This window comes from Prionailurus bengalensis, chromosome B3, assembly GCF_016509475.1.
Source record: "Prionailurus bengalensis isolate Pbe53 chromosome B3, Fcat_Pben_1.1_paternal_pri, whole genome shotgun sequence".
Lineage (NCBI taxonomy): Eukaryota > Metazoa > Chordata > Mammalia > Carnivora > Felidae > Prionailurus > Prionailurus bengalensis.
In genome coordinates, this window is record NC_057355.1 from 54,941,595 (window position 1) to 54,968,700 (window position 27,106).

General features: G+C 37.0%; 1 protein-coding gene across 3 annotated transcripts in view; it reads right to left on the bottom strand.

Moving 5' to 3' along the window:
- The window catches only part of GALK2 (galactokinase 2), a 138,145-nt gene that overhangs the window by 105,315 nt on the left and 5,724 nt on the right, over window positions 1-27,106 (bottom strand). The window contains exons 1-3 of one of the 3 annotated variants that reach the window (XM_043555455.1): window positions 23,338-23,537; window positions 7,496-7,584; window positions 2,388-2,511 (exon numbers count right to left, since the gene is read on the bottom strand). In XM_043555455.1, the coding sequence (XP_043411390.1) occupies window positions 2,388-2,511; window positions 7,496-7,584; window positions 23,338-23,390 (266 nt within the window). In that variant the 5' untranslated portion in view covers window positions 23,391-23,537. Of the gene's footprint in view, window positions 1-2,387; window positions 2,512-7,495; window positions 7,585-23,337; window positions 23,562-27,106 lie in introns of those variants that run through there. The other 2 variants (XM_043555453.1, XM_043555454.1) reach the window with 2 other exon arrangements.

A 27,106-nucleotide genomic window follows, 5' to 3' on the forward strand; every position in this document is an offset into this window, starting at 1 on the left:
AACATAGGCTGTCAAGGTAATTCAATAGGAAAATATCATCTTTTCAACAAATGGTGGTAAACAATTGTATAACCATATACAAAAAATTATAAACTTCAACACTTATCTCATGCTACATACAAAAACTAATTCAAACTGGATCATAGGCCTAAATGCAAAAGCTAAAATTATAAAATTTCCAGAAGAAAACACTGGGGAAACCTTTAGTGCCTTGGGTTTGGCAAAGGTTTCTTAAAAACAGTCAAAAACTACAAACTGTGAAAGAAAAAAAAATCAATAAATTGGACTTGATCAAAGTTAAAAATTCTTCTTCAAAAGACATAGTAAAGAAAATGAAAATCCAAGCCACGGAATGGAAGAAAATATTTGCAAAACATTAATCTAACAAAGGACTGGTATCTACAACATAAAAGAAAATCTTGTAGGTGAATAGTAGAAGATGAAAATCCTCCTTAAAATTGGGCACGAGATTTGAACAGATGACAAGTAAGTACATGAAAAGATGTTCAACATCATTGGTTAGTGAAATTAAAATTAAAACCACTACACATTTATGAGAATGGATAAGATTTAAAAAGACACGTTAGCAAAAATGTAGAACAAACTGAACTCTCATACACTGGTGATAGGAATGAAAAATGGTACAACCACTTTGGAAAACAGGCAAGCTCTTAAAAAGGTAAATCAAACAGTCCTAGATATTTACCCCCAAAGATGAAATACATGTCCACACATAAATTTGTACACAAATAACACTAACAGCATTATTCATAATAGCCAAAAGCTAGGATTGATCTAAATGCCCATCAATGGTGAATAGATAAATTATGGTATCTCCACTCAATGAATGTTACACAACTTGTGGATAATTCTGGGAGACACGCTGCATTCTTCCTAGGAGTCCTGGGAGAATGAAGACTCTTACCTATAGCAGGGTCTACCTGCCTTAGTAATTCATCTCTGCTTCCCTAAGTCATTCTCTATGTTGTCCCATACCACTCCTGGGATCATATCCCAAATACTCTACCTTCATTCAAGTTTGTCTTCAGGCTCTGCTTTTGTCAAAAAATGCAACTGAATCCATATATTCATCATAAATGGAAATGTTGAAGTGAATTTGGGTAAATCAACATGAGAAATTATTATGCACCCAGTTTTAAATGTTTACAAATAATGACACAAATTGTGTTGGAGACAATGTAAAGTTTTCTTTAAAGGATTCAACATAGAAGTCAGAAATGTCTGTATCTTGCATAACCCGGTATTGTGCCTTATTAAAGGCACACATAAAATATTTACTGAATGAATGAACATTACTACAGGCAAACTGGCCAATGAACAATAGCCAAAAATAAAATCTACCAGTCATATGCCCAAATCTCTTTGTAATTAGCAAATCAAATCCATCATACCATACTATAAGTAAGTAGGACTCATCCTAGGAATGCAAAGATACTTCAAAATTAGAAAATTCATCATTGTTAATTCATAGTATTTTTTAATTGCTCTTCTTTTTTTTAATTTTTTTTAATATTTATTTATTTTTGACAGAGAGACAGAGCATGAGCGAGGGAGGGGCAGAGAGAGAGGGAGACACAGAATCTGAAGCAGGCTCCAGGCTCTGAGCCTTCAGCACAAAGCCTGACGCGGGGCTTGAACTCACAGACCACGAGATCATGACTTGAGCCGAAGTCGGATGCTCAACAGACTGAGCCACTCAGGCGCCCCTTAACTGCTCTTCTATATTGAATAGACATTTAATAAAATTCAATACCCATTAACAAATTTTTTAATACTGGCAAACTAAGAATTTTAAAAAAACTGCAAACAAAAAAGTATGTCCTTAACTTGATAAAGCATATGTACTAGAAACTTAGGTCTATTATGCACCAGACTCTAAGTTTGTCACTGAGCCTACAGCATTGGAGAGGCAACAGTACCTAAAGTCACAGAGTTTATAATCTACTGGGGGAATACAGGCAAGTAAGCAGGTAATTGTAATACAGCGTGGTAAGATGTTACAAGAGAATTAGAGGGTGCCCTAGTAACATAAGAAAGGCAGCACCACCAACTTTGCTGACGACAGCTGCCTAAATAGATGATAAATACCATCTGGGCAAGGACAGAGTTATTTTCATTTCTGTATGGCCCAGTATCAAAAACAACGTCAAGACACATGGTAAGTCTTCAGTAAACGTGTTTTAAATGAATGAGCAAATGAATAAAAAGGAACAAATATTAAAGAGCAGCCTCAGATTCCTTTGGAAGTCAGATACAGATTTTCAATAAATTAAATGATTTATTATAAATTTGATTTCTTCTAAAGAGTTCATTTGGCTATGAATGCACATGCACCATTACTCACAGTAGCAATCCTAAATACTCACGGGTACAAGGGATTTGTGTTGGCTAGTTGAAGAGTTTGTGTTTCCACAGGTTCCACCGCTATTAACATATCTTGTTCTACAGCCATAGGAAGAACAGAATACCCACAATAATCTATATGTTCTCCTAGAAAAAAAGAGAAAGAGTTTTTAACATTGCTAGCAAATGGAACAAGAGAAATTCAAGTAGGTTGACATACAAGAAAAACTTGGCCACGAGCCAGGTTTTAACAGAAAATAAAAATACTATGGACAGAAAATGAAAGTTTTCTTTCTCTCCCAGACACCTGAGCCAGAAACTTCTGCTAGCATAAGTATATTAGGTATTAGTTTCTGTTAATTTATAGACTTCTTTAAATCTTCACAAGTTTTTTTTCTACTTTCTAATTCATAGTGATCATCTTCAAATATTTTGTTTTGTGACTAGTTATATGGAGTATCAAGAACAGTAATCTCTCCTTTTCCTGTTGCTCTTTCATATTACCTTTTAAAATATGAATGGCTGAAGCCTTTAACACACCCTGCCTTGTATTAACATTATGTGAATCTCACTCTCCTCCTTGTTAGCCAACGTACTCACTAAAGTTGAGGACTTTGCTTTATTTATATTTTTAGCCTAAATAAATGCCTAACAAATTAGACTGGCATTGATAAGTTGTACTGAATGTGCTAGACATAGCTAGGGTAAAAAAAAAAGAAGCAAGAATCAGCAAAACTAAAAGGCAACTGACAGAATGGGAGAAGATATTTGCAAATGATATATCAGATAAAGGGTTAGTATCCAAAATCTATAAAGAACTTATCAAACTCAACACCCAGAAAACAAATCATCCAGTGAAGAAATGGGCAAAAGACATGAATAGACACTTCTCCAAAGAAGACATCCAGATGGCCAACTGACACATGAAAAAATGCTCAACATCACTCATCATCAGGGAAATACAAATCAAAACCACAATGAGATACCACTTTACACCTGTCAGAATGGCAATCATTAACAACTCAGGCAACAACAGACATTGGCGAGGATGTGGAGAAAGAGGATTTCTTTTGCATTGTTGGTGGGAATGCAAGCTGGTGCAGCCACTCTGGAAAACAGTATGGAGGTTCCTCAAAAAACTAAAAATAGAACTACCTACAACCCAGCAATTGCACTACTAGGCATTTATCCAAGGGATAGAGGTGTGCTGTTTCAAAGGGACACATGCACCCCCATGTTTATAGCAGCACTATCAACAGTAGCCAAAGTATGGAAAGAGCCCAAATGTCCATCGGTGGAGGAATGGATAAAGAAGATGTGGTATATATCTACAATGGAGTATTACTCGGCAATCAAAAAGAATGAAATCTTGCCATTTGCAACTCTGTGGATGGAACTGGAGGGTATTATGCTAAGTGAAATTAGTCAGAGAAAGACAAAAATCATATGACTTCACTCATATGAGGACTTTAAGAGACAAAACAGATGAACATAAGGGAAGGGAAACAAAAATAATATAAAAACAGGGAGGGGGACAAAACAAAAGAGACTCATAAATATGGAGAACAAACTGAGGGTTGCTGGAAGGGTTGTGGGAGGGGGGGATGGGCTAAATGGGTAAGGGGCATTAAGGAATTTACTCCTGAAATCATTGCTTCACTATATACTAACTAATTTGGATGTAAATTTTAAAAATAAAAAAATAAAGTAAAAAAAAAAAAAAACAACAGTGAGGGAGACAAAACAGAAGGACTCATAAATGTGGAGAACAAACTGAGGGTTACTGGAGGGGTAACCAGGGAGGGGAGGGGGGATGGGCTAAATGGGTAAGGGGCACTAAGAAATCTACTCCTGAAATCATTGTTTCACTATATGCTAACTAATTTGGATGTAAATTTTAAAAAATAAAAAATAAAATTAAAAAAAAGAAGAAAAAGAATTTTTAATCTGTACTATTTTATATATAATAAGAAAATATAGGAAACAAACTATTCTATGCATTCTAATTCCTCTATGAATCATCTGTAGGAATTTTATTTCCTATTACACCATAATATTTTCTCCAGATTGCTATTTAAACTCAAGGTTGTTATTCATGAGATTGAAATACAAAATAACAATTCAAGAAAGAAATAAGCAAAATAAGCAAGCTCATTTATATTTCCCCAAGACAGGTTTTCATATCTGACTGTTCCTATGGCAAACACTAACCAACTAAGAAACACAAAATGAATGGAAGACAATTCAACTGCACAACTGCATTTTTAAATACTTATTATTAATATACAAGGTAGCAAATCTTTTCCATATTGATGTAGCCTTTAAAATGAAATGATAAAAGGGGCGCCTGGGTGGCTCAGTTGGTTAAGTGGCCGACTTCGGCTCAGGTCATGATCTCGCGGTCCGTGAGTTCGAGCCCCGCGTCGGGCTCTGTGCTGACAGCTCAGAGCCTGGAGCCTGTTTCAGATTCTGTGTTTCCCTCTCTCTGACCCTCCCCCGTTCATGCTCTGTCTCTCTCTGTCTCAAAAATAAATAAACGTTAAAAAAAAAAAATTAAAAAAAAAATGAAATGATAAAGGTTTTTTTTTATGGATTGATAGTTTCACATGGAGAAGTGGTTTTCAAAGCTGCCTTTCTCACCAACTTCCTTCAAAGAAGACAATAATATAAAACAGTGGTTCACAAATAGAAAACGCATATTTAAATAGGCAGAACTCGAGGGAGGCACCAGGTTTTTTGTAAAAGCCACAGTGTGGATGACAGCCTTCTGGAAATGACAGATTCCTGCCCCTGTCAAAACTGATGGAATATCCCCACTCCCTACTCCACCCTACCCCACATCCCTGTGACGGGCAGGAAGGGAGCAGGAACTGCTCGCAGGTGAGGAGAACAAGATGATTACATTTTGAATATTTTAATGGTAAGTATGATAATGCTTTAATAACTACAGAAATTCATTTCATCCCAAGCACTAAGTAAATTAACTATATGGGAACATAATCCTCCCCCTTTTTTTAAATCAGAAGATAGTCACTAAATTTACTAGAGTAAGAATTATTCGTCAGGGAAATTCTTAGTTTGGTACCCTCACCCCCACAACTAGATAAAATGGCTCTCCTCCGAGAAAACTGCTTCTTTGCAGGCCTCCTGCAACACTGAAGAGTTGCTGAGGTCCTCCTCCACTCTGCTATTACCAGGCTTTTTTCCCATCCTCCAGTTCTTGAAAGGCTCATGCCACATTCTCTCCTCTCCTTTCATCTCTCTCTTAGACACACTGCTCCTCCCTGAATACCTTAGCTATCTCGTTCCAGCCCCTCTCCATCCCAATCCTGGTAAACAACCTAGTCCAAAGCCCCAGCTGCCTAATCTCTTGACCTCCAGAGAACTTGACCTCCTCTCTGCTTCGGCCATCTAGCACCTTGACAAATCCAGTAATGACTATAGACCTTATCACCTGGAAATTTTTCACTTATGAAATTTTAGTTTCAAATAGCATATTCTTTACTAACACTTCCCATCCTGCCATTTCTCTTACTGTTCCTCCCACTAACTTGTTTGTCAGACTGCTTTTTGCCCTCTCTACCTTATAAGCTCCCTCCTGCCTTTCTTCCTTTTTCTACCCAGCATAGATTCCAGGATTCATAACTTCACCTGCTCTCCTATTAGTATCACCAACTTCCTGCTGCCATTGTCATTCTCTTGCAACCTCAATTCAAAACAACCTTAGATCAAACATTGGCACCTTGGACTAGCTCAGGGGGAGAAGAAAGAACAACTCTGCAGGTTGGTACTTTTCCAATTCTACAGTCTCCAGCTCTAGCCAGATTTCAATGCTACCCAGAAAACCTTTTGTTCCTCCAGTCATCTCCCTCTCCCACCTTTCACAAGGTTATTTCAAATGTCCCTTCTACTTAATCCTCACCTCCTTCATCTAACCTCCACAAGAACTCCCTCAACCTCTTTACCTAAGTTATACATTTATCTACATCAACCTGCATGTCTTCTGTTAAAAGAATCAAAGTAGCCCTCTTCTGATGTCCCTCTTGCCTTCTCAGGAAATCTGCTCCATCAATTCCTCCCTTCTCAGTTATCTATAATCTCTCTCTCTCCACTGGCTTTACTCTATTCCTCCTCCCTCCCTCATTTAACCATACTCAAACATCCTTTTTAAAAAAAAAAAAAATCCTTCATTATTTGCTTCAAAATAAAATAAGATCACCTGAGTTGATAATCATAATTGTTGAGGGCAACTGGGTCACTCAGTCAGTTAAGTGTCTGACTTCAGATCAGGTCATAATCTCACGGTTTGTGAGTTCAAGTTCCCCATCAGGCTCTGCGCTGACACTGTGGAGCTGCTTTGGATTCTGTGTCTCCCACTTTCTCTCTGTCCCTCCCCCGTTTGTGCTCTCTCTCTCAAGTAAATAAACATTTTTTTAAAATATAATAATTGTTGGGTACATGGGAGTTTTTTGTATGTTTACATTTTCCATTATAGGAAGTTCTCTTTTTAATCCTCCTTTGACTCCTGTTTTTTTCTCAGTTCCTCATCCTGTTTTCTCTTGATAGAACCTACTCATTCTTCAGGTCACCACCCTTTAAAAAAATTTTTATGTTTATTTATTTTTGACAGAGAGAGGGAGAGAGAGAGAGAGAGAGCATGAGTGGGGGAGGGGTAGAGAGAGAGAGAGAGAGAGAGAGAGGAGAGACAGAATCTGAAGCAGGCTCCAGGCTCTGAGCTGTCAACACAGAGCCTGAAGTTACCCCACCCTTTTAAAAAGGCTTCTCGGTATTCTTCTAACCCAATGAGTAAATGTAAAATCATGAAAATTATTAACCAAAATTTAAAAATTTATCCTGTGGCACAGAAAAATCTTTTCATCTCTCATGAAACTAATATTAACAACAAAATTTCAACAAATTTTCAAAATAAATGGACAAAGTTAACACTAACAACATGGATTGGGAAAGATGCAATTTCCAGATGCAAAAGCTTTACTTGCTGTACTAAGATACATAGGAAATATTCTATTTTTTCAGTTTTCTTGGGAAAAATTAATACAAAAAATGTATTAACAGCAATTTAGATCTTACCAAAGGAAGAAACAATTAAGAGAAAGAAATTTTGAAATACCTATTATGTTGACTCTTCCTGGTGCTCGAACATAAAACTTGGGAATGGATCCAAACTTAGAGTTAAACATTTCCTTTAGCTTCATCAATCTGAGTGAACAAGAGTAGAATATTTCAGAATATCTATATAATAGAAAAACCCATAACACACACAAATTAATTATTCCTAAAAAGAAAAGCAAAATTTTTTACCAACATACTTCTTTGAAAATCCTAGGATAAGACAATACAGTGACTCCCTCAGTGACACAAGAGTATAGCTAAGCACATAGAAAAGTAAAGAAAAAAAAAATGGATATACTCAACAGGAAAAACGATTAACTTCAGTCGTAAAGAATATAACTTTCTGTACAATTCTCAATGATATTCAGAGAAAAATCTCTTTATCTTAAAATAAGTAGTATGGGAAAGTATTTCAATTTCCTAGAGCTACCATAATAAAATATTACAAACTGATTGGCTTAAAATAATAGAAATTTATTGCCTCACTATTCTGGAAGCTAGAAGTATAAAATCAGAGTGTTTGCAGGGCCATGCACCTCTGAAAAAAAACCTGTACAGGTGAATGAAGCCTTCCTTCCCTCTTTTTAGTTTCTGGTGGTAGCCATTGATCCTTGACATTCTGTGGATACAGCTGCATCACTCCAAGCTGCCTCTGTCACCACATAGAATTCTCCCTATGTGTCTCTATCTGTATCTCAGCTTTTCGTTCTTATAAGGACACCAGTCTTATTAGATTAGAGCCCACCTTAATTCACTATGACCTCATCTTAACTTGATTACAGAAGTATATAAAGATGCTAGCACAAATAAGGTCATATTCAGAGGTTCTAGGTGGACATGAATGAGGGTTGGGGGGCACTATTCAACCCAGTACAATACAAGTAGTCAAATGAAAACTAGACTGGATATCAGGAGACCACAGTTCTAATTTCAGTGGGGCAAGTCCTTTTCCCTTGGCCTCTCTTCTTTAAAATGAGAACTAGATATTCCTTACAGGCCTTTTCTAGATCCAAAATTCTTAAAATAGACTTAATTTTACATTAAGTCATCTCAATGCACTTCTATGAATACCCGTCCACTGTTTATAGTTCCACATCATAGTGTATCTGAATAATAACACCAGGACAATAAATATCTGTTAAGGCCTATCATATTCAAGACACCCATTAATTAACTGATCTTAAAGATTAATTAGTTGTAAGAAACAGAAAATCACACCAAGGACAGATCAAGGAAAAAGGAAATCTATTATAATGATAGAAAGATATGGAAGGTATTCAAGATGGCCTCCTTGGAATTGGATAGCCATCAGAAACTGTTTATGTTAGTGTCTTTTGTTCTCTTTTCACATCTCATTCTATCATCCCTCCAAGACACCATCACTACTCTGCTCCATGCTGTTCACATTTCAGTTGCCTCTGTGAGCCTCTTAGTTTCTATTCCTCCATACCTTCAGTTTCATGACACTATGGCCTCAACTCTATAAGATTTAACAGCTCCAATGTCCTAAACTATCTGATTAAGTTTCTGTGTCCATTAATTCAACTTCCCAAAAAAGATAATCTGGTTGGCAGTTTAGGTCCCGTATCCATCCTGGTCTATTTTTCAACAAGAGGGTGAGTTTACTGATATAAATAGGTCAGTTGTCTTAGTTACAAATACAATTACTTGGATCTACTCCCTCAGCCGAGGCTGTGGATGACAATAGAAGATATGGGCAGGGAAACAATAACAATAACAATTAACAGGGATATCAGTAGCACATCATTCAAGACATACCTACCTGGGAATCCAATTTACTGGATTCCCAGGTAGGTATGGATAATGGTGTCTGCCTAAATCTGAGTTGCCTCATATATCCTCCAAAACGATTTAGCACAAGAACAAGCAAACAATATAAAACCTTATCTTTATTATAACTAGAAACAGAGAATCCACAAACTTCAAGTTACCTATAAGTAAGAAAGAAAGAAAGAAAGAAAGAAAGAGAACCACTCTGACCACTAGAAACTCAATGAAAAAGAAAAGAGGAGTCAACAAAACTAAGATTAATCTAAAACTACAGGAAAGAAAAAATTCCACCCATTTAAAAATGGGAGGTATGGGAGAAGAAAAAATAAAAATAAAATAAACTCATTGATTGCAATATAGGCAACAGGTAAAAGTTAAAAGATATCAGTAACCATGATAAAGCAACACTTTTTTAATGTTATCATACAGGTATATGCAAGGATATTATTAAACCACTAAAAAAAAAAATTCTTAGGGGTGCCTGGGTAGTTCAACTGTTTAAGCTGATCTTGATCTCAGCTCTGGTCATGATCTCACAGTGAGTTCAAGCCCCATGCCAGGCTCTGTGCTAATGGCATGGAGCCTGCTTGGGATTCTGTCTCTCCCTCTCCCTGCCCCACTCTCCCTCTCTCACTCTCTCTCAAAATATATAAACTTAAAACAATTTCTTAGAGAGACAATGGCCTGTGCAGTCAGGTGGACCTAGGTTCAAAACCCTTCTTTACCACATGATGAAATTCCTTAAGCTCATTTTCTTTATATGGAGTCTAAATATGTATCCCACAGAATTATTTAGGAGATTAAATAAGGGAGTGTGGAAAGGGTCTAGCTTCGGGCTGGCATGACGGATTTGCTTAAGAAATGCTAGATTCTTGGGTTCCTTACTGTTTCTATTCTAGAGCATGTGAATAAGAACCCACTAAAAGCAATGAGAGATGGTAGGTAATTAAATAATTAGTCTCTTTAGCTGATATCAGGACTGGAAGCACTATTGGAGCACTGGGGTGATCTTAATGATGCTGCTAAACCCTGGTACTCTCTGCCCTGCATCTTCCATTTTATAGAGAGGGTTGAAAAAACTTAGGTTATGTGTCTGTCAAATTCTAGATAGAATTATTTAAAATGTTCACATTTTTCAATGAAAGAAAATGGACATAGAAAATAGTAAAAGGCTAAATAAGAAAAGTCCTCTGCTTTCTCAGAGCATTAAAAAAGATACATAAGTATAAATATAACCAATAGAACAAGAATATAAATCTTCCTAAACACCAAAGAAATTTCAAAAAATATAGGGGCAAAGAAAGCAGACAGATAAATATAAATTGGTAAATAAGGAAACACAGAAACTATTCAGAAACTATATTATAAATAGGGGCGCCTGGGTGGCTCAGTCAGTTAAGCGTCCAACTTCAGCTCAGGTCATGATCTCGCAGTCCGTGAGTTCAAGCCCCGCATCGGGCCCTGTGCTGACAGCTCAGAGCCTGGAGCCTGCTTTAGATTCTGTGTCTCCCTCTCTCTCTGCCCCTCCCCCACTCATGCTCTGTCTCTCTCACTCTCAAAAATGAATAAATGTTAAAAAAAATTTTTTAATAAAAAGAAACTATATTATAATACATAATTATAAAATAAAACGAGTTAAAAATCAAACATGTTAGTTACATCAATAAATGTGAATGGGCCTACCTCACCTATTAAAACAAAAAGACTTGTAATTAGCTCCAAAAACAGGACCAAACTATATGCTGTATACAGACAGCACTAAAACAAAGTCATTCAGAAAGACCAAATATTGAGGAACAGGCAAAGGTATTCCAGGCAAATAGACACAATAAGAAAACAGAGGTAGTAATCCTGATATCAGACATCATAGAATGTAAGCCAAAGAACATATAAAGAAAATTCTTAATGCTAAGGGCTGCAATTCAAAATGAAGGTAACTGTTTAAGAAATGCCCTCAAAGGAAACTGCAGCCACTTTTATAAGGCAGAAACTATAGACAATGTAAGAAAATATAGATAGAAATACACCAACAATAAGAGACTATAAGATACCTTCCTCAGTATAAACACAGATCAGGTTGGAGCGTATGGGTGGCTCAGTCAGCTAAGAAATCCAACTCTTTGGCTCAGGTTATGATCTTGTGGGTTCGTGGGTTTGAGCCCTGCATCAGACTCTGCACTGACAGCATGGAGCCTGCTTGGAATTCTCTCTTTCCCACTTTCTCTCTGCCCCTCCCCACAGGCACATGTTCTCTCTCAGTCTCTCTCTCTCTCTCTCTCTCTCTCTCTCTCTCTCTCTCTCTCAAAGTAAATAAATATAATCTTTAAAAAAAAAAATACCAGGGGCACCTGGGTGGCTCAGTCAGTTAAGCACCCAACTCTTGATTTTGGCTCAGGTCATGATCTCGTGGGTTCGAACCCCCTCTCAGGCTCCACAGTGGCAGTGCACAGCCTGCTTGAGATTCTCTCTCTCTTCCTCTCTCTGGCCCTCTCCCTCTCTTTCAAAATAAACTTAAAAAAAAACAAACAAACAGATCAGGTGGACAAAAGGAAGAAAAGAAAGACCCAAACAACAAAATTGATAAAGTAGATTATGGATGTGTACATATATTTAACATTATACTCTGACAATGGGGAATGTAACTTAAGGACACATGGAATATTCACAAATATTGATCACATATAAGATCATAAAGAACATATCAGTAAATTCCATGAAGTAAAAATACTAAAAACAACACTCTAAACTCAATACAGTAAAACTAGAAATTATTAAGATCAAACCACAAAAAGGTCCTCCAACCTACTAATGTTTAAAGTGCCTTTTAACTCTTGGGTGAAAGAGGAAATGAACTAAAAAAACAGTTCAAAATGAATTTTAAAAAAACACTTCAGAGAAGAAGGAAATGAACAGAAAGTATAGAATTTCTAATAATAATAATGGCACTATATATCAAAATCTATGGGATACATTTAAAGCAATCAAGAAAGCCTATAGCCCTAACACTTTTGTCAATACAAATGAAAGAATGATAATAAGTGAACTAAATTCTCAGCTCAATAAGCTAGAAAAATAAGAACAAAATGAACACAAAGAAATCATAAGAAAGGAGACAAGAAAGAAAAAAGTAGAAAGCAATTATTCAGGGAATACGAAAACAGTAGACCTAATTAAATTAAAATCCTTACTTTTAAAAAAAAAAACTTTTACAAAATAGACAAACCACTAGCCAATTAATTAATAAAATGGCGGCTGATAAAACACAAATACGCAAAATAAGAAATGACAATGGGGAAATAATATTAAGCAGAAGAAAACTGGACAGTACCTAATAAAAGTATATTGGCATTCATTTCTACCCAGAAACCCTATGTCTAAGAATTTACCCTGAAGGATTACCCCCAACAGTATGAAAAAACATATGCATGAGATTATTTATTAAAGAATTGGTTATAATTGCAAAATACTAGAAACCTAAATATTCTTTTATAAAAGAGTTTTGAATAAAGTATGGCCTATTTACAAAATGAAGTACTATGAAATTATAAGAAAAGAACAGTTTTCTAGAAACTTTTCTAGAAGCAGTTTCCAGAAATTTTTATCAAGTGACTTCTAGAATAATCTGTTATAAGAAAAAAGCAAGTGAGGGGGGCCTTAGTGGCTCAGTTGGTTAAGTGTCTGACTTCAGCTCAGGTCATGATCCAGTAGTTCTGAGTTCAAACCCCGCGTCAGGCTCTCTGCTGTCAGCACAGAGCCTACTTCAGATCTTCTGTTTTGCTCTCTCTGCCCCTCCCCTGCTCCACCCCCTTTCTTTCAAAAACAAATAAACATTAAAGGAAAAAGAAAAGAAAAGAGCAAATGATATGCTGAGATGGCCTAGAATCATTAACAACCCAGTAGCAATGAGCATTCCCAGTGTTCAGATCTTGGTTTCAAAAGAAACCAGAGCTCATTAAAGAAATTATTCCAGCACCGGGGCAGAAAAAGTACCGTAGAAACCTGAAACATCTTGCTGTGCCAGAAAGTTGGGAAGTGCTTAAACAATGATAGTGACATGTCAAGTCACAAGAGCTCACATAAGGAAACTCCCACTGCCCAAATCTTGAAAATTTTGAGCATCAAACTAGCAATAAGGGTAACATATTATAACCCACAGAATAAAATAGAAACCAATGAGTCCACACTGACATAAATAAATGGAAGAAAAGGGAAACACTTCATTGCACTAGAATGCCAAATAATAAATGTAAAAAAAAAAAAATTAAACACTAGAAAATCACCATTTGGTGACCATGATAGTAATAATTGATACTGGCAAGGGTCATCAATGGATGCTAAAACCAGTAAATGAAAGTTTGATAAGAACAGAATATTAACATATTCTTATAGTATTTCACCAAAATATCCTTAGTAATTATGGAAGAAAAGGATAGTAACTTTGCAGTGGAAAAATCAGGCAGATGTCTCCTTAACCAAGTGATCCAAATGAACAGCGTTGATAATGGGACAAATAGGCCTCATGTGTCTCCTGATAATAATGTACTAAGAAAACAAAATTAATTTTTTAAGTATTCCTACCAAAAATGGGTGAAGTGAATCTAATTGTAAATATTAGACAAACTCAGTATAATCATGACCCTTACACAGATTTTAAATGAAAATGTTAAATATTTTACTTCTCTCATTAATGACAGAACCAGTATGACATTATAACCAGTTGAAGTAGAATCCAAAGTACCACTCATGTACAGTCAACTAAGGAATGCTGAAATGAATTTACAAACAGATGCAAACCGGCAAAACTGGTTAATAGCTAGGAGGTACAGTGAATCGCACTCCACCAGGCACAGTTTGCAATTTCTATGGACAAGATTCATTTGCATTGCTCTCAGTTTTCTATGACCTACAGACCTGTAAACAAGCTTGAATATAACAAAAGGCTCCCAGCCACACAGAAATCAGATAACCTAAAAGGGTATTTCGGGCAACTTCTGGTTCTCTTGGGATGTACCCAGTAATCTTCTGGTCTTTTTCAAAGTTTTTTACAATTTTTCCTACAACCCAAATTGAGAGATATTCTATAAAATAACCAATCATGAAATACAAAAGACACAGCAACTGTACCACAATAAAAAAAAAAAAAAAAGATTTAGGGGTGCCTGGGTGGCTCAATCAGTTAAGCTTCTGATTTCGGCTCAGGTCATTATCTTGCAGTTGGTGAGTTGAAGCCCTTCATTGGGCTCTGTGCTGACAGCTCAAAGCTTGGAGCCTCCTTCGGATTCTGTGTTTCCCTCTTTCTCTGCCCCTCCCCTGCTCACACACACTCTCTTTCTCTCAAAAATAATAAACATTAAACAAAATTTTTTTTTAAGATTTAAAAGACAACAAGTAAATGCAACATGTGTCCTAGATTGAATTCTGACCAAGAAAAAAAAAAGGTCTTTTTCTATAAAGGACATTAGTGGGATAATTGGTGGTACTTTGAGGCCTGTCAATTAGATAATGCTGTATCAGTATTAATTTCCTGATTTTGATCATTGTATTCTGGTTATGTTGGAAAACATCCTTGTTTCTAGGAAACACACTCAAAATTTTAATATTAAAGAGGCATCCATCATGTCTTCAACTTAATCTCAAACTATTCAGGAAAAAAATGTAACAGAAAAACTGATAATGCAAATATGGTAAAATGCTACCATTTGAGGAATCTGGGATAAGAGTAGACAGTAATTTTTATACTATATTTTGACTTTTATGGAAGTGTGAAATTATTTCAAAATAAGAAGTTTTTTTTAAACAAAAGAAGCATTTACTGATGCTATACTAAGCACTCTACTTAGAAAGAAAATTAATAATAGCTCTCTAGGGATTATAAAAATGTGGCAGAAAAGATAGTTAAGCTAAAAAGTACAATACAGAGAGACAATAGAATGATAAGCCAGACAAATACAGTCCTTTGGGAGCACAGAGAAAAGATATTTCTCCCTACCATGGGGGAATGTGGATGGTAAAATAAACCTAGAAGGGAGAGCATAAATTCGAGAAGGCTCCTCAAAGAGATAATAGTTAAAATGAATTTTAAAGATGATGTTAAACAAATGGGATGGGGTGATGCATTCTAGGTAAATGAAAAGGCCCAGCATGCTGCATTCAGAAAATTATATTTAGGGCTTTAATACATCAGAGGAAGAGGCTGGTGGTAATCAAGCCCCAGATCTTAAAAGGCTTGGTATACCATATTGAGGAACCTGGCTTTTAACCCATAGACAATGGATGTGAATACACATTTAAGGATGGAGTGATATTAATCAATTTCACACTTGAAAAACTCACGTTTTCAAGTATTTGAGAGATGGGTTATAGGAAGGCACAGCAAAAACAAAGAAATCCAACAGACGGCCATTTGTAGTAAACTAAGAGGAAGGGCTGATGGGGACAGAGAAGGGTGAAAATTAAATTAAGGTGATATTAAGAAAGTCAAATCCATAGGAATTGGTGACCAATTAGAAGTGGGAGAAAGTGAGGGGGCGCCTGGGTGGCTCAGTCAGTAAAGCATCTGACTTTGGCTCAGGTCATGATCTCACAGCTTGTGGGTTCGAGCCCCACGTTGGGCTCTGTGCTGACAGCTCAGAGCCTGGAGCCTGCTTCAGATTCAGTGTCTCCCTCTCTCCCTGCCCCTCCCGTACTCACACCTGTCTCTGTCTCTGTCTCTCTCTCTCAAGAATAAATAAAACATTAAAAAAAAATTTTTTTTAATAAGATGGAAAAAGTGAGAAATAGGGAGAAGGATATGATAAGTCCTAGCTTTCTTGCTTCCATAACTACACTAGCCTCAACAGAGGTTCAAGTTGTTCCGCTTGTGAAAATCATATGCAGACAAACTTCAAGTTCTACTGAACACAAACAAGGTGGAGTGCTAACAGCAGAGTTAGAACAAGACTCCTAAAATGTGTTTTAATAAAATAATTTTGAGGTACCACATGTGTAATTTTCCCAGACTACCTCAGGAAGGCAGCCTGTCCATGCCTTCTTGTAACTGCTCAGCACTGGAGGCTTACCATTCAACATTCCTCCCTTTGAAATTCAAATGTATGGAGGCTATAGAAGGAAACAAGAAAAATATATCTAAGAATAGAAAGTACTGAAGTCTACAGTGTTTTTCCAAGCTTCATACTTAATCCTCTAATAATGAAGGAGTATGGCTGTAATTGGGGAAGTAGCTGTATTTTCCGCTCTGGGTTAGTCACCAGCGAGACTCCATCTCTTAAAATGTAGTCACTTAAAGTATTGCCCACCCCTGGCCCCCAGAAGAGTACAATGAACATTTTCAATGTGAAAATAACAGCTCCTACAAAGATTACACTGTTAAAGGTAGAATTGGCCAAAACATTACCACACAAATTGCTGAATCTGGTGCTCTGAAGGCTTTTGACTTAAAATCCTTGTTTGTTTGTTTGTTTGTTTTAACAGCAGTTTTAGTAACAGAACTTGAGAAAAAAATATGACTGCAGTAAATGAAGTAGATTTTACTCTATGGATTGATTCTCAGAGGACACTAGGGTGACCTAATTAAGGCTAGACCATATGCAGAGATGAAAGAATTAAAATTTCAGGAGAGAAATGGGGTGCCTGACTGGCTCAGTCAGTAGAGTGTGTGACTCCTGATCTTAGGGTCATGAATTCAAGCCCCACATTGGGTGTGGTACCTACTTAAAATAAGCTTTAAAAAAAAAATTTTTTTTCAGGAGACATGTATCTTTAGTTTGCCATTGTGACCTTAGGCAAGTCTCCTATCCTGTCTGTGCTTCTGTTTTCTCTTCAATATCAGGATGCCTAGTCATGGCATTACAAAAAATATTAATTTTTACAGCTAATTTAAGAATAATTGGTTAATATGTATTCTTATGGTGAAGGGGATCAGAATAATGTCACTCTGAAATATGCCATTTGACATAGGATTACTTTGAGCTGAGGGCAATCAAGAAACAGCAGACACCAGAGGAGCTCCTACCCTCCCTCCATCTGCTTAAAAGCAGGGCATAATTTCTCCCTTGCCTCTGTGAGGTTGTCTCTCCTCCCCTCTCCCACACCAAGAGAGGACTCATTACTGAAGACCTCACTGACTGGGGTGTACATGAACAAAACTTACTATAATAACCCTTACCTTAGTAAGGTTTCCCCCATAGAGTCCCACAACTCACCACCCCTAAAAGCCCAAACCGCTTTCCTTTGTCTAGTCACTTCTCACAATCTATCATCCTTTGTTAAAATGGTTATATAAGCTCCTAGAACCAACAACTTCTTAGGGTTTCACTTTTTTTCTTAAATTTATTTATTTTGAGAGAGAGAGAGAGCACCAGAAGGGCAGGAGTAGAGAGAGAGAGGGAAAGAGAGGATCCCAAGCCGACTCCACACTAAAGTGGGGCTCAAATTCATGAATCATGAGATCATGACTTAAACCGAGATTAAGAGTTGGATGCTTGACAGATGAGCCACCAGCTGCCCCAGGATTTCACTTCTTTTCTGTGAAGCCCCCCTGTGTGTGTGAAATAAACCTTTTCTCCTGTTAATCTATTTCTTGTCAGTTTAACCCTCAGGGCCCAAGCTACTAAACCTAAGAGGGTAGAGAAAAAGTCTTTCCTCCCTTATAATGGTAATTTATGTGAGCTCTATGCCTCACTTTCCTCAAATACAAACTGAGGATAATAACAGAACTCACAGCAAAGGTTTGTTTTGAGGGTTTTAGAAGCATGAAATAATTATTAGTTATTATTATAACTGTTATTTTGAAAATTTAATAAACATTAAAAATGGCATTTCAAAGTATAGATAATTGTTATTAAGGGGGGAGGGGGTTAATCCTACTTCAATCCTTCCACCACAATAAATTCCTCCTGATCAGAAATTCAAATGTAAAAATGAAACAATAATTATATTAGAGATCTTGGAAAATAAAATCATGATGGTGACAATAAAAATAGTAGATGGTGGAGTGCCTGGGTGACACAGTGGGTTAAGCCTCTGACTTTGGCTCAGGCCACGATTTCATGGTTGGTGAGTTCGAGCCCAGCGTTGGGCTCTCTGCTGTCAGCACAGAACTCTCTTCAGACCTTCTGTCTCTGTCTCTCTCTGCCCCTCCCCAGCTTGTGTGCATGTACACACTCTTTCTCTCTCTCTCTCTCTCTCAAATAAAAAATAAAAACATAAAGAAGGAAAAATTGTTTTAAATTGTAGATGAGCTGAATAGTAGAATGAAGAGCTGATGAACAAATTAGTGAGCAAGATAAAGCTGAGGAAAGTAGATATTAAAACCAAGTTTACAATTATTTAGAATATAACAAAAATTAGGGATTTATATACCAAAACTTGTAAGATGCAACCATAATGGTACTGGCCTTCAGTGAATATAAGAAAATAAGAAATAATGAGAATAAATGAAGTATGCATATAGCACAAGAAACTAGCAATACAGAAATGAAAAGAAATGACTTAAAAGATAAACGTAGAATTTACTGAACTAGGGGGAAGATAGCAGACATGATAAAAAAATTACAAACTGGTTCTGTGATAAAAACAATAATGTAGAAAAAAGTTTTGAGTCTCACTATATAAAATCAATATGGGACACCTGGGTGGCTCAGTCAGTTGGGCGTCTGACTTCAGCTCAGGTCATGATCTCACAGCTCGTGAGTTCGAGCCCCGCGTCAGGCTCTGTGCCAACAACTCAGAGCCTGGAGCCTACTTCAGATTCTGTGTCTCCCTCTCTCTCTGCCCCTCCCCTGCTCATGCTCTGTCTCTCTGTCTCAAAAATAAATTAAAAAAAAAAAAATCAAAAAAAAATTTCTTTTTAATAAAATCAATATGAGAAATAAGAGACAACTATAGATTCAAAAGAGATTTAAAAAATTTTTAATCTAGACAAAGGGGTGATTTTTTTCTTCTTAGTACAAATTTCTAAAAATTGACAGAAGAGAAACAGAAAAAGTAGTCAGAAACAATCCCCTTAATAAGGCCCAGAAAATGTTATGAGTTAGTTCAGCCAGACCTTAAAAGAAAGACAATTCTTTGTTGTTATAAATGGTTCTAACAGTAGAAGCTGTGGAAAGCCACCTCATTTTAGGAGGCCAGAATAACCCACTTGCCAAAACAACCCCCAAAATCAAAATATAGGCTACTATCACTTGTGGAAACAGAGAAAAAGTAAATAAAATATTGGTAATGTTAATCCAACACACATTATTTTATAATATTTGTAACCAAACAGGAGTTTTTTCCAGGAATATAAAGATAGCACCAGGAAATCTATTGATGAAATACACTATTCTAACAGCATAAAAGGGAAAAACTATAATTCCATGATCCTCTCAAAAATATGCAAAAAAAAAAATTCAATAATCATTACTAATAATTTTTAAATAAAATTTAAAATAAGAAAAAAGGCCATGGACATGTTAGAAAAGAAAAAAAAATGTCCTAAATTTAATAAAGGCTATTTACCAGAAATAGTAAACATTTTATTTGATGACAAAATATTAGAAGCTTCCCCTCTGAAATCAGAATCAGGACAAAAGTGCTATCATTCAACACTGTACTAGAATACATAAAGTACAAAAAGTCTACACAACAAAAGACATCATCAAGATAAAGGAAGAGTGCTAGACTGGGAACAATATATATATTACATACAAAACAACAAATGGTTTATATCCAAAACTACATACATTCATTAAAAAAAATACTCACATACATAAAGAGTTCCTTAAAACCAACAAGAAATAGATAATCTAAAAGCATCTCTTTCTTGCAGGGCCATTTGGCAGGAACTATCAAAATTTTAAATATTTATTAACTTTGACCCTGATTCCATTTCCATAAATGAGCTTCAAGAAGTATCCACAAAAATGTTCAAAGATGTTTACTGCAGCATTGTTTATAAGAGTGAAAAATTTGAAACTTTAATGTACATTCTAATAGTTGAGTGGTTAAATAAATAATGATATTCATAGTATGAAATCTTCTCAGCTGTAAAAACAGTGAAATAAGTCTGTATGGACTGATGTGCCAAGATCTCTGAGAAATATTGTTAAGTGGAGAAAAGTAACAGGAAAAACAAATACGATTTGACTTTTATGAATATAATGATACCACTTTTTTTAATTTTTTAATCTTTATTTTTGAGAGACAGAGAGAGACAGAGTGCAAGAACAGAAAGAGAGGGAGACACAGAATCTGAAACAGGCTCCAGGCAACAAGCTGTCAGCACATAGCCTGACACAGGGCTCAAACTCACAGATCATGAGATATAATGTTACCATTTTTGTAAAAAATGGTAATAATGATATAAATAATGATATAATAATGATATAAAGATACAGTGATACTATAAGGATAAAATGATATTACAAGAATATAAACCAAATGGATAACTTCTAAGAAGAGAGTAAGAATTGGCAGCACAGGATAGGAATCAGAGACTATATTGAAGAAAGGAACTGTAGGATTTTCAAGCTTTAATGAATATATATATATACATATATATATATATATATATACATATATATATATATATATATGTATATATATATATACCCGAGAGAGGCGGGCAGAGGGAGAGAGAAAGAGAGAGAATCCGCACTCAGAGCAAAGCCCGGCGGGGGGCTCAATCCCATGACCCTGGATGCTCAGCTGACTGAGCCACCCAGGTGCCCCAAGCTTTAATGAATATATTTTTAAATAATACAAATCTTTCATATTAAGAATGCATTCATGCAGCATCATTATTCATGGAGCCAAAAAGTACAAACAACTGAAATGTCCATCAACCGATGAATAAACAAAATATGGTGCATCATACAATGGAATACTATTCAATCATAAAAAGGATTAACATACTGATAACATGTTACAACATGGATGAACCTTGAAAACATTATGTTAAGTGAAAGAAGCCAGTTCACAAAACCCCACATATTACATGATTCCATTTATTTGAGATGTCCAGAATAAGCAAATCTATAGAGACAGAAATTATATTAGTGGTTGCTTAGGGCAGGGAGCTGGGGGTGATAGTTTAAAGGATACAGAGTTCTTTGGGGGATGATGAAAACATTCTAACTTTGATTATGGAAAGGGCTGTACAATCCTGTGAATATACTAGAAACCATTTAATTATAAACTTTAAATAGGTGAACTGTATGGTATGTGAATTATATATCAATATATATCAAAGCTGTTACAAAAAAAAAGAATAATCCAAGAAATCAAAAATTAATTTTAAAAAGAAGAAAAAGAGAAGACACACCACTGCTAAAAATGCAAAGCTAGAATGTGAAGCAGTCTTATGGTACAGGGAACATGCAAGATTAGAAGGTAGAAAAAAAGAGCTTCTATTTCTATTTGATATTTATATAAAAAGAATAAAAAAGAAATTAAGATTCCTGAAGTGTTTAATGTGGTTGACTAGTGCCTTTACTCAAATGGTCATGTGCCCTGTGAAACTGAAGAGTCATTCTAAAGAAACAGCAGGAATTCCCAAGAAGACAGTCTGGCCTTGGGGGCCTTATGCATTTTTTCCCCTTTAGCATATTGCAATATATGACCAGTTAGGCAGGTTTATAGATATACTATCTAGATTTAACTGAACTCATCCTGCTAAAATGAGTAAGTGGCTGAAACACTGCTTGAAGCTTATAACTGTATTTTATGCACAAGTGAAAAGAAAGTGGCAGAGCACAATTATCTGACTGTTACTATGATCTCTTCAGCAGCTTGCACAGAATGATAAATATTAATATATACCTGTTGCATGAATGAGTATTATGGAAGTCATAAAAAGGCAAGAAACAACTCTAAGGAAACCTAGGAAACAATTCTTCACTTTTAGTGAAGTACGTGTTACAACCATTCCCCTTACCCCACAGGGTAACTATGGAAATATCAAGCATTATGATTAAATCATATCAAATGGAAACACAGAAGAAATTTATACATGGATATGTTTTATGTAAAAAACTAAACTTGACAAGGGTCAAAATTGTTTCCATATGACAAATTCCTTATGAATCTTATTTCACAACGTGTCCTAATTCATTCAAGTATGTAAGGGCAATAGTACCTCGCAAGGCCAGAGACATACGCAGTCTAAAGCCCTGCTGGTCTCCATAACCAAAAATTATGTTTCTTTTAGCTAACTAAAGACCCAATGTTTGCTTTCTTAAGGGTGAAAAAAGCATCTACAAGTTTTAGGAAGTTACAATATTATCAACTGTCACAGGACAGTGAGAAACCAGGAAGTAGGGAGAGCTAAAGGACTTAACGTCAGAGAAAAAAGTTAACAGGGAAAAACGTAAAAATTATAAACAGCAAAGGGAGACAGAAACCAAACTTAGAAAAGCCTACAGGCTAATATGTAGCAGGTTAGAGACTTCACTCTGAGATTTCTGTCCTAGGTTGGAAGTAGTATTTCTACAAAGTATCTGCAAGATGCCCTCAAATGAAACGATCCTCCATTAGGTATCATTAAGCAAAGTTATGCTGTAGCTAGGTAGTGGCAGCAGATTAAGTCCTTAAGTGACAATTCATAGATTTTATGGTTTATTTAAAAGGATGCAGAAACCAAGGTATGGGAGGGTTGTTTGGAGGGTTTGGTTTGGGGCTTTTTGCATGTTTGCTTTCAATGAGTATTTTAGAAAGGAGACTTTAAAAAGCACTATCCACCGGCAGGCAAGAAAAAGAAAAAAGGGGTTCAAAGTTAATTTGGGCACGTCTGCTAAAGCCCAGCACAAAGAGTGTACCACCTTCAGCAAGAAAGAGAAAAGAAGGATCTGCATGGATGAAGAAAAACGTTCAACCTTTGGTAGGAATCAGGGTGGAAAGTGTTTGCGGCGTGGTCTTTCTCTCAAGCCCAGCCGCGCGGCCTCAGAAAACCCCAGGGATTCTGTCCACTCCCGGGAGCAAAAGAAGCCCCCAGCGAAGAGCCAGAAGTCCTGGACACTGTCTGCACCTCGCCTACCCGGGCGATCCCAAAACGCGTCATCTCCTCTCCCCCACCTGGGATGTTCTGCCACTCGGACTCGACGCGTGGCAGGGCCCTCCGTAGCCATGTTTCGCTAGATCCTTCTTTCTTCCAGTGTCAACTGGCGAAACCGAGCTCCCGAGGTAATCACGAGACATCTGCCGCAGGCGTCTTTTCTTCCGGGCGACAGCAGCCCTCACCCTGCGGAAATCCTGCAGCTCTGCTGAGGTGGCCGCTTCCAGTCGGCCCCGCCTACGGCTCCTCCTCCCTGGGCTCCAGGGCTTGGTGCCCGCGCAGCAGCTGTCAGGTACGGCCGCCGTGCTGCTCAGCTCCGGGGGACCCGGGACTCGCGGGGGCCCCGGGACTCGCGGGGGCCCCTGTGCCCAGCGCTTAGGAAGAAGCTAAGGAGGTTTATTTTCTGCGCCCTGGGGCTTAAGTCTGAGAATACAATCATAACCTATTGCCCCAGGTTGGTTTTTCCGTTCCTTTTTTTTTCTCTTCTTTTTAAGGGTTTTTTCTTTCATGACCAGCAGCTACACCCCTAAATAACACTAAATTGTTCAGTTATTACCTTTTGTGTGGATTATTTCAAAATCGGGCGGTATAAAATTGATGCAGCATTTGATTGAAACACTTTTGCTTATTGAGGCAATAAGAACGGAGGCATCAGTGGAACTTCCCAGAACACAATAGTGAAAAGAAGAAAATGCATGTCTTTTGGGGTGTCTGGGTGGCTCAGTAGGCTAAGCGTCTGTCTCTTGACTTTGGGCTCAGATCAGTATCTCACCGTGGGTGAAATGGAGCCCCGGGTCCTCTGTTCTTTCATTGCAGAGCCTGCTTGGGATTCTCTCTTTCCCTCTCTCTCTCTGCCCCTCCCCCCACTTGCATGGGCGCTCTCTCTCTCTCTCTCTCTCTCTCAAAAAAAAAAAAAACTTTTTAAAAAAGAAAGAAAATACATGTCTTTTAAACTGCAAGAGCCTTTGCATCTGGTTCAACCCCTTCATTTTTTCAGTTACCTAGAGAAATCCCAAATGCCCTACTCAAAAAGCATATCATTCCCACCCCATCATTCTACTGTATTTTTCTTTCCTTCAGATCTCTCACAAGTTCCGTATATTTATTTTCTTTTGTACTATTATCTGTATCACCATCTCCACCATCACTACCACTACGACAAAGTAAGCAAGTTGAGGGTAGGAACTGTATATCTAGGTAGCACCTGTCAAGATGAACTGAATGAACAACTGAAGCGTGAAGTGACTTCCTAAGGCCACACTCTTAACTGGTAGCAAAGCTTGAATTGTCAATTGAGCACTGTCATTGCTGCTTTAGTTCACAGGGGAATCATGCCAGGGTTGATGCAAAACATAAAGAACTTACAGATTTCTGAAAGGAAAGAAACAAAGACAAATTTGGAATTACAGTATAATTGTGCCTGCTCCCTGCTTTGCCTCCACACCACACACCATTCTGAAAAGTAGGTGGTTCATTTCATAAACCTAGGATGTATGGTCACCATTTTGGGTGGGAATAAAAACAAATGGGCATTAGAGATGCCAAAATGGCAAACAACAATAACATTGCTAAAAGTGTGTAATTGTATTTTTACAAGAGACATTTTTTACAAGGTCAATGTCAGTGTAAGGAATGAAAACTAACATGCCTCACATCCTCTTTCTGCACATTCCTCCCATGGCAATTTTAGAGATAAAAGATGCAACTGCAGTATAAAGCATTCTGAAGGGTTAATATGAGTAGTTGATTGAGTTAAAGATAAAACATTTATTAAGTTCTCTGTAAGCACCATGCATTTACAACACATCATTTTTTTCCAACTGAAGAGACTGATGTAGATTAAAAGGGGCACTAACTAAGCAAGGCCATCAGTCTACTGGATGGGAATGTAATGAGATCATGCAAACTATTTATCAGAACTCCTCTCAGGAAAGAGTGGGTATTAAATGTAGATAGAATTAACATTTTGATAAGCCACTTAGGTTGATTGGTAAGATCAAGGGAGGGGCACCTGGGTGGCTCAGTTGTTTAAACATCAGAGTCTTGATCTCAGGGTCCTGAATTCAAGCCCACATTGGGCACTATGCTGGGTATGAAGCCTACTTAAAAAAAAAAAAAAAAATCAAGGGATATGCTCCAACAACAACAGATAGTCACCAATTTAAATGCCTTTGAAAGAGAGAAAATTCCTTCCTAAGTGAAGTATATAATTCATGCTACAGCCAAAGTTAAGGTATTTATCACCACCCTCCTACACCCATGCCCAAAACCACACCTTTGCTATAGCTATGGCAGTAGCTGTGTTTCTCTACAACCACAGCTGCTGTTGGAAGGCCAATTTTACAGGGTTCCTGCTCTTGCTGAGCTCTAGTAGAACCATTTCTTCCCTCTGCCCCTTCAAGCCTTCAAGAGGTGGTAAAGAGCCTGATGCTTGCTATTCCCTGGGTGTTTCACCATCATTGTTGGTTCCCTCAACCCTGGCCTCATCTCTGTCCCCATCTCTGTAAATAGTCCCTTCATTAATTTTTTTTTAGAAATAACATCAATTTTTTTTAAGTTTTATTAAATCCAGTTGATTTTTTTAAGGTTTATGCCCAACATGGGGCTTGAACTCATGACCCTGAGATCAAGAGTCTGATGCTCTATCAACTGAGCCAGGCAAGTGCCCCAGTGCCTTCATTAAAATTTTAATTAACCCCCCTGAGTATATTATGAGTTTCCTGTCCAGATCTTAATTAATACAAAAGGAGTTCTCTTTTTTTTTGCCTTCTAGCATATGGTGTTCAGCCTCTCTAAATAAGTGCATCAAAAAAAAAATTTAAGATGATCAGTCTGGGGGCGCCTGCGTGGCTCAGTTGGTAAACCTCTGACTTTGGGTCAGGTTATGATCTCATAGTTTGTGGGTTTGAGCCCCACATCAGGCTCTGTGCTGACAGCTCAGAGCCTGGAGTCTACTTCAAATTCTGTGACTCCCTCTCTCTCTGGCCCTCCCCTGCTCATGCTCTCTTTTTCTCTGTCTCTCAAAAATAAATAAACATTTTTTTTAAAGTATCAGTCTGAAAGGATGCCAAATTATGAGCCTATTTGGGGCAACCATATGTCTCAACCTAAAGAGGTGAGGGATCATGAATGCTAGGGTTTACTTAAACATATCACATTTTTATTGAGCATTTTCTTTTTTTTAATGTTTTTTTTTTATTTTGAAAGAGAAAGAGAGAGAGCACAAGTTGGGGGAGGCACAGTGAGAGAAGGCAAGAAAGAGAATCCCAAGCAGGCTCCATGCTGTCAGCACAGAGCCCAACAGGGCTTGATCTCAAGACCATGAGATCCTGACCTGAGACAAAATCAAGAGTGGGACGCTTAACTGACTCAGGCATCCATGCACCCCTGTTGAGCACTTTCTATAGGCAAGGCACATGCTTAGTTTCAGGGGATTCAGAGGTAAGATAGTTGTGTCCTCAAAGAGTTTTCAGCTTAATAAAGAATATAAAATAATCATAATACAGAGTAACATAAAGTTATCAAAAATATACTTTAAAGGGCTCAAATTATGTTGGGAATTAAATGTCAATTATTTTCAACAAAGGTGCCAAGACAATTCAACACAGAACAAAGCATCTTTTCAACAAATAATGCTGGAACAATTTGATATCCATTTATAGAAAAAAAAACAAGCCTCCACATTTACCTCATAGTATATACAAAAATTAAACTTGACATGGGGTCATAGTCCTAATGTAAGAGTTGACACTATATAAAATTTCCATAAGAAAACATAAAAAAAAATCC